Consider the following 8,517-nt stretch of genomic DNA (forward strand, 5'->3'; position numbering starts at 1 on the left):
CAGAGGCTATAAATCACGTGGGAAGAGACTGTCATCTTTCTCCCTTGGTGCAGGAGATGGATTAGAGCTGCCTGCCTTTGGGTTGGCAGCACAACTCCTTACTCATTAGACCACCAGAGCTCCCTAATCCATTGCAGTCCTTAAAAAGCTGAAGTTGAAATAGTTTACTTTTAGCCAAAGTAAAAATATCCATGTGACAAAATGTCCCTACTTCAAAACATCAATATTGAGGGGACCCCCTGGTGATCGAGAGTTATATATTTGTGGGTACAATCAATATGTTTATAGAGAAAAAAAAAGGACTTAGAAGCAAAATACTCCAAACTGCCAAGGTGGATAGAGGAGTAGAATTATAGGAAATATTCACTTGGTATAGAACTTCTACAGAGAGGAAGTATTTTACAACAGGTATTGCTGACTATAATCAGAAGGTTAATATTATTTAAAAAAAATGAATTTTGGGGAAGGTCCTGGATTCTCAGGCTGGTCCACGCGACCTTCTTGCCAGTCCTCTGTCTAAGCAGACTGGACTTGACTGTAGGCAGAAAAGCACCCAGGTTTCCAGGCAGAGGCCCCAGGTGGTCATTTCTGAGAGGTCACCTGATTCGCCAGAAGGAGAAAGTGGAGAAAGGGGCAGGGTCCTCCCCGTGCCTCCCCTACTTTCTTCAAGGAAAGGAACATCAGTGCCCTGAGGCCCTGGTGCCCAGCAGAGCCATGGGACATGAGCCAGGGAAGGAGTCCGGGAAGCAGGTGGCCAGCTGGGTATCCCTCCCTAGTGAAGGCTGCCTGGGGGAGCAGAACTTTGGAGCCAAGACAGAAAAGCTGCCTTCAGGGCTTTTCCACCACCAAGTCTTTGAAGTTTGTTTTCAGTAAACTTGGTCCACATGGCCTGCAGGCATCTGGGGTGTGTATCTTTCTCTCTCTCTCTCTCTGTAAGTGTGAACAGTTTTTCTTTATGACACTTCTTGAACTGCTCGCCTAAAGTCTGGTAGTCAGAATCCACCAGCAGTTCATCTGGAAAAAGTTAGGCCACCTGATCCCATAAAGAAGTCCATTGGAGGCTCTCTATGGCCCAGGCTCAACCTGATAGCAGTGGTGGGTGGGGAAGGCTCTTTAGCCTTCATGGACTGCATCTTCCACAACAAATATATTTTTTTAAAAAAATCTATTTTACAATAGTATTGGTAAAAAGGCAAATATTATCTACACTGGGTCATACTTAATATTTTATTCTGAAATTTTTTTAATTAATTCTTTTGGCGTGGACTCTACCAACAGCTCTATAGGAGGAGAATGGGCAATCTCCCTCTGTGAGATTTACTGCCTCTGAAAACACACTGGAAGGTCAGATATAAGTTGGTTCCAGCTCTAATAGCAACTAACAACAACAAACATACCATGGGCCTTCAGTTCTGTGCCTCTGGCCCCTGATAGTAAGTCATTTGGAGACTTTTCCCCAGTTGGAGATGGTGGTTCTAATAAGCCTCACCTCTTCCCTTGGTCATTCCGGCCCCCGGTGCTGGAGGACAGTATCCGCTTCTCCTTGGGACCCTGAAAGGAGAGAAGAGGATGGAAGAATTTACGCACAGCTCTTTGCTACAACTGACTATTTTATTAATAGCCACCATCACTTCCTGAAAGGGCAATCTTGGCCACTGTGGGGAAATCCAGGACTCTTTGGAGTTGGCCGGAGTTCTAGTTAGAATCTAATCTGAACCACATATCGCAGGGAAATCAAATAACAGAATGAGAAGTTCCCCAAATGCAGCAGTTAATAAGAAGCATGAATCTGAAGCCAGGCAAGTGTGCTTTATGTACAAGGTTTCTACTGTTGAAAAGTGCTCTGTGACTTTGGATAAATTACTGTCCATTTCTGAGCGTCAGTTTTTTTCATCTATTAAGTAGAGTATTATAACACCTGTAACCACTATTTTTACACTTGATCTTAGCCAAAAGGCCAAGACACTATTTTTAAAGAATACTTCCTATGTACTGGTGAGCTTTGGTGGCCTAGTGAGTAGGAAGCTATGCTACAATCCCAGAGGCAGATAATCTGAATCCACCAGCTACTCTATGGAAGAAGGATGTGCAATCTCCTCCCATGGGAAACCAGCTGGAGGGTCAGCTATGGGTCAGTTCCAATCCCAGGGCACATTGTGTTGGTGGTATAGTGGTGAGCATAGATGCCTTCCTATTCCACAGCATACAACAACAACAACAACATATGAATGCTACCTTTTATGATTCTGATTATATTTTTGTAACTTAGAGTGTCTAAGTCATTTTTCCCTATGGCTAATAAAGTCAGAACTAGGACCCCAATCCAGTCTAGTGACTCTAGAGCCTGGGCTTTTAATCATACCCTATGGAGGAAAAAGGAGAGGCACCTGGCACAGTGTCCAGTATGCAGTAAGAAACAGGGAATGGTCACCTTTGGGACCATAGTGTCCAAAGCCACACTCCCAGCTTGTGGCAGGACTAGGCCTCAAAGCCCCAGCTTGGTGTTCTCTCAATGCCATCACCCTGTGCCCTCTATCTACATGGCTGCCTCAGAATCCTGAGTGCTCCCAGAGTGCTGATGTGAGGACATAGTGGGGAAGAAAGGGACATGCGTCTTGCTAGGACTCTCTAAGTTACTACGTCATCTTCTGAGTCTACTCCCACCATTCTGACTCAAGAAATGACCTCTTGTCCAGGAAAGACTTGGATTTTCCTTTGTGGTCTAATTTCAACTATAAACTCCAGGCTAGAGTTTGAATCCAGACCCAGAATGTTGGCTGTAGTCACAATCCTAAACTTAAGGGACTAAAGCAAAGCCCTCTGTCATCAGTCTGGGATCCTGCTCTCAGGAAAGTCAGCCTGGAGGGGAAGAGGTGGAATGGGGTGACCCTCCAAGATGAGAACCAAAGGGAGAAAGATCCTTGGGGCTGCTTCCTATCTGGAAACCTCCTGTGGCCTCTGTATTTATGCAAATACTTTGCTTTCTTCCTTATGATGAGATGGATAGAACATGCCCTGGGCTAGTACATTTGGAGGTGTCTTTGTGGCACGGCTTTAAATCTTCAGGTTCTGATCCAATTATTGCAAAAATTGGCTATTCAAATCTCTGTATCCCCAAATCTGGGAAAGTCTCTTAGAGCTATACTCCAGCCCAGAGATCGCAAGTAAGTTAGCCCTCTTGTGACAACTGAAAAAGATTCTGCAGCCTTATGTACCCTCAGTGGGAATGCAGCCTGTAATCCATTAGCAATGTCTGGCTTGGGCATTGGAGGTAGGAGGGATGAGGTCATTTGTGTATTTTGTATTTAGAACTGCTGACTGGTTCATGCTCCTTTATCAGACATAGGATGACCTAACTCAACTCTCAGCAACCTTTTGGAGTCAAGGTCAAGGCTCTGGAAACAATCAGAGGGAAAGAAAAGGGCGTCTGTCAGGTGGTACAATGGATAAAGTGGTGGCAGGAGTGGGAGGGACAGCGAGACATTCAGGAGAGGGAGAGGGAGATGACAGCATGGCACCTGAGAGAAGACAGGTCTTCAGAAGAACAGAAGATGTGTTTTAGGTGGTGGAGCTGGAACAGGCAGTGGAGGTGATAAGGAAATTGGTATCATTCATGGAAGAAGGACAGAAATAAAATGGAGAGTTGGCGGTGTATTGATGGACTGTATGTAGCTAAGGTGGGGAAATCACTCTTTTATTTTATGCACTTGACCATATTTGCTGAGCACTGTGTAGAAGGATGTTTGAGGGTACTGGGGGCTCAATAATGACCATAGTGTGGCTCCTGTCCTTCAAGAACTCATGAGGGAAATGGCGAGATAAGAGTAAAGAATGGCAAATTTCTAAGGATAGTGTCAAGGATGATGGTGGTGGTGGTAGACACCGAGGGTGCTTGAAGGAGGCATAAAATGTGTACCCCAAGAAACCTTACCCCCCACTTAATGAATGGATGAGGTAACACAGGTTGAGACCCAAAGCTGGAAATAAGATTTAGTCAGTGAAAGGAGAGGAGAGGGCACCCAGCAGAGGGGGTAACAATGCACAAAGGCTCAGAGGTGAGAGAGTGGTGATGGATTGAGGGGATCCTCATGGGGAGATGAAACCTAAAAGTGTAGGCACACACTCGGTCCAAGGGGGCACGGCCACAGGTGTCCACATACCATATAGTAATCGTAGAGGAAGCTCAGGGCCGCCACGCTGTCATCATCCCCATTGACCCTCATCATGGCCTTCGTGGCGGCCGTCAAGGGGTTTTCCAGGTAGGTCTTCCAGGCTTCATCCTCGTTAGTGTAGGGAAACTTCTGGAAGTTGACGGGGTCATTCTTTAGCAGACGCATAGACCTGAAACTGAGGCAAGCACAAACTCAACCAACCCAAACTCACCGCCATTGAATCGATTCCAACACACAGTGATCTTCCATCAGGTCTCTGAGGCTGTAACGCTTAGTGGGACGAGGCTGCCTGCCAGAGAGCCCCGGACGGGTTCACACAGCCAGACAGCGTGGCCTTTCGGTTAACAGCACAGCATGCTCCTGAATGCAGAGGGTCGAACTCCGATTATCCCAGAGGAAGGTCCATGAAAGAGCCATGGGCCCTGAGAGCTTGAAACCACCTTTCCTACCACAATCGGGCAGCTCAAAACAGTGCAGTGGACGCAAACCCTGGAGTTGCATTGCTTTGCATTAATAGTAAATGGAGCCATTTGGAAGCTGGAGACCTGAGACCTCAGTTCCTTCATCTATACCATTGAGTGTGTGTGAATGTTGAATGGAAAAACCAGTGAGCTTTGTAAACTTTCATTCAAATCACAAAAGAAAAAGAAGCCCAAACACCACCAACTACAAAAACTAAAAAAGCTCAAACCCTCCAAAGGGTTTGACAAACAAACAAAACCCAAAAACCAAAACAAACCCAACCCCATGAGGACCACAATCCCCTACTTAGCAAGGCAGTATAAAGGGCATGTTCCTTAGGAGGTACGATTCAATTATTAGTACAAAAGAATGGAGAGTGAGAATAACAAACTACAAAACATAAAAGTTCTAGATAGCGGAGCATAAATTCTTCTGAAGTTGTCCTCAAGACCATGAAAAGATCATTTCCAATCAAGAAGAAAGCGTGGCGAGCCGCAGAGAGAGCCAGGGCAAGACAGCCCTTAGGCAGAACGTGCTCTTGGGAAGCAGCACTGAAGTCAGCGTCTACTGAGGAATGCCCACAGCAGCTGCTCAGCTGCCAGGAACTGGAGTTCAATGCTGCAGGGCAAAGAGAGGCAGCCAGGACCCAGGTGCTGCTCTGAGAAGTGTGGGCAGAACAAGAGACAAGCTATGCTGGCTCAAAGGGAAGAGGTCAGGGAAGGCTTTTTGGAGAAGGCACACATTTCATCTGGACTCACTCATGATTGAGGATTCACTCAGATGAGGGCATAAAACTGGATAACAATGATGATGGAAAAACAGAACATCTAATCTTTGTAAAGCAATGGCCATGTTTTGGACACTGAGCTAAGCCCATGTCATAAAACTCTCATAACCCTGTAAGGCTGTTGCTGCTGTTATGTGCCATCAAGTCAGAACCAACTCATAGCTGGGCCTCCAGCTGGTTTTTAGAGGCAGTGAATCTCACAGGAGGAGATTGTCCATCTTTCTTCCATGGAGTAGCTGGTGGATTTGAACCAGGTGCCTTCTGGATTGCACTAGGCTACCAGAGCACCCTTCTGTAAAGTAGGTACTATTATTATTATTATTATTATTATTATTATTATTATTATTATTATTATTATTATTATTATTATTATTATTATTATTATTATTATTCCTACTTTACAGATGAGGAAATGGGAGCTCAGAGAAGTTAAGGGAACTGACTGAGGAGCCAGCAGGGATTCAAACAGAGGTAGGGAAATGCCTTCGTCCAGAATAGTGCTCCCAGAATGACCTGAAGACCTTGTTCAAACACAGTCTGCTGGACCCACACCCAGAGTTTTAGATTCAGTCAGTCTGGAGTGACTGAGGACTTGAATTTCTGACAAGGCCTTCGGTGATACTGATGCTGCTTGAGACGGCTGAGCCTGTTCTTTGATAATTACTGACACAGAACATGCTCCACACCATGATCAAAGACATTGGCAGAGGTGAGAAAGTTCTGGTTGGTTCATTTTAGAGCTAGTGTGTGCGGGGCAGTGGTCGGCACAAAGATGATGTCAGCCACGCAGGGGAGAGGAGCCTCTGAGATGAAGTGGGCAGTCATGGGTTACTGGTACCCCATGCTGCCTTTTCCAGATGATGATGAGACACTCACTCTTGTTAAAGAGGTAGGAATAATGCCATTTGCAGATTATCATAATATAGGTGAACACACTGCATTCAGTAAGTCTACTCCTTTAAATGACACTGCAAGGTCAAGCAAAGTCCTTGGGAAATACAGATGGTTCACTGGCTCAGCCGCTAATTGAAAGGCTGGATATTTGTGTCATAAACAGGTATCTGAGAAGAAACGCCTGGTAATCTACTTCCCAAATAAACCAGCTGCGAAAATCCCTGCAGAGGACATGGTGTGTTCTACTCTGACCCACAAGGGGTTAGCATGGGTTTGAATTAACTCAAAGGCAATGGGGTTAATGGTTACAAAATAAGGGCCATTTGCTTCATTTTACAGAGGACAGAGCTAAGACTTGAGAAGATAAAAAAATGCTCAGCATCAGCCTGTTGGGCATGACACAAAGCCCACTGCTGAATTGGTTGAATTGATTCTGACCCCCAGCTACCCCAGCGGACATAGTAGAACCGCCCCATAGGGTTTCTGAGGCTGTAAATCTTTATGGAAGCCAATTGCCTCCTCTTTCTTGCCTGAGGCAGCTGGTGGGAATACACCATTGACCCTGACATTAGCAGCCAAGTGATTTTAACTATACTATCCAGGTTGGCAAAGTATCAAAGTGATTATCTGCTAAAATTTAGGAGCACAATCCTTACCATGGAAGAATAAAACCTTAGTGGCAGAATTTCATGCACTGTGGCAGGCTAATGGGTGGGCAAAGAACTTCGTAAATCATGCAAAGATAAAGGATTGCCTTTCTGCTGTCCAGAGGTTCATTCCTGCATTCTCAGACCTAATGTGGAAGCAGCAGCAATGCCATACCCAAGCAGGCAGTGGGCTCTCCCAGGTCAGTGCGTCCCATCCACAGGACCTCGAGGGCAAAGGACTTTGGGATCTGACAGGAAGGGAACTGTCACACAGGAAAGAGAAATTACAGAAACCTTCTTGCTGTAAGAGTGTAGATAGGGAGGCACACCCTAAGTTTCTGCTACTATAAATCAAGGGGCTTTAAGACACAGATATGAGAAAAGATCCCTCCTAGCAGCCTCCTGAGCCTGGGGTCAGAGGAAACCATTGAGCAAGTGTAGGAAGCCGCCCTCACCCCACGTTCAGCCCAGGGCCAAAGGAAACTCCCAAGCCAGTGAGGTAGGAGGGAAGCAGGGGAAGACTTGATGCACCCCAGCCCTTGGATCAATTGGAACCCCCAGAGCTTGGCACTGTTCCTCATTTGCAAAATGGATCTTATAAAAGGATTATTGTGAGGATTAAGTGCATCAACGCATGAAAAATGCTTAGCAGGGTCCCTAGTACATAATAAGTGCTTAATACTGAGGTGAGCCATTATTATGCTCTGGTGCCCAGCTTGGAGCTGCATGAAGGGACTGCAAAGAGATACAGATACACAGCAAGTCAGTAGCAGATCGGGGCCTGCTGTACTCGATTGTTGATAATGGTCATTATCAGCTGGGATGAACTGTTAGTACCTTACCATTCTTAAAAATTGAATGTTGAGAGGCAAAGACAAAGTCACATCAGAAACAGAGACACAATATTTATTGTTTACCTGAGAGACTTTTTTGGACTGCAGGGATCCCTAATCCAGTCTGTTATAATGCAGAGTCTAATATCATACATGCTTTTAACAGAGAGACATGATGCTAACTGGTGTTTTTGTGTCATCTCATCTACTCTTCCAAACAGCTCTGAGAGTTATGATCTTCTTTCCCAGGAGGGGAAATTGAAACTCAAAAAGGTGATATCACCTGTTCAAGGTAATGTAGGGAGAGGCTTAACTTGAACCTGGACCTGCTGGACTCTGAGATGGACTAGTCGTCTTCGTTCTAGATGACTTTCCTAGTCTGTGATTTCCCCTCTTCTGGAATACTCAAGACAATACTCTACTGTAATACAGAAAGGGATTCCCCCCTATACAAGGCAGGAGATATTAACTGATAAAGCCAAAGGAGGATTGGAAGGTTCTTGGGCCAAAAACTAGTGTCCTGGCCCTCGTGTCTGGGTGCCATTTGTGCACACGCCACCAATCCAATTTCATGTTTCAAAACTGAACATTTGGCATTGACATGCGCCAAATGTTGCAATCCAAGAACTTTGGGCTCACTGATCTCTTGAAGGTTGGAAATGTGTGCTAAGGACCTCCCCCACCCCCACTCTGTGTTTGTGTGTGTGTGTGTGTGTGTGTGT

The 8,517-nt window shown here is 45.5% G+C and overlaps 1 protein-coding gene across 1 annotated transcript in view; it reads right to left on the minus strand.

Moving 5' to 3' along the window:
* The window catches only part of GRHL3 (grainyhead-like 3 (Drosophila)), a 41,617-nt gene that overhangs the window by 22,424 nt on the left and 10,676 nt on the right, over positions 1-8,517 (minus strand). Inside the window, exons 2-3 of the mRNA XM_006883514.1 lie at positions 4,161-4,347; positions 1,490-1,551 (exon numbers count right to left, since the gene is read on the minus strand). Coding sequence (XP_006883576.1) covers positions 1,490-1,551; positions 4,161-4,347 — 249 coding nt within the window. The remainder of the gene's footprint in view (positions 1-1,489; positions 1,552-4,160; positions 4,348-8,517) is intronic.

Source organism: Elephantulus edwardii, unplaced genomic scaffold (genome assembly GCF_000299155.1).
Source record: "Elephantulus edwardii isolate Elephantulus edwardi_28Jun2011 unplaced genomic scaffold, EleEdw1.0 scaffold00028, whole genome shotgun sequence".
Taxonomy (NCBI): domain Eukaryota; kingdom Metazoa; phylum Chordata; class Mammalia; order Macroscelidea; family Macroscelididae; genus Elephantulus; species Elephantulus edwardii.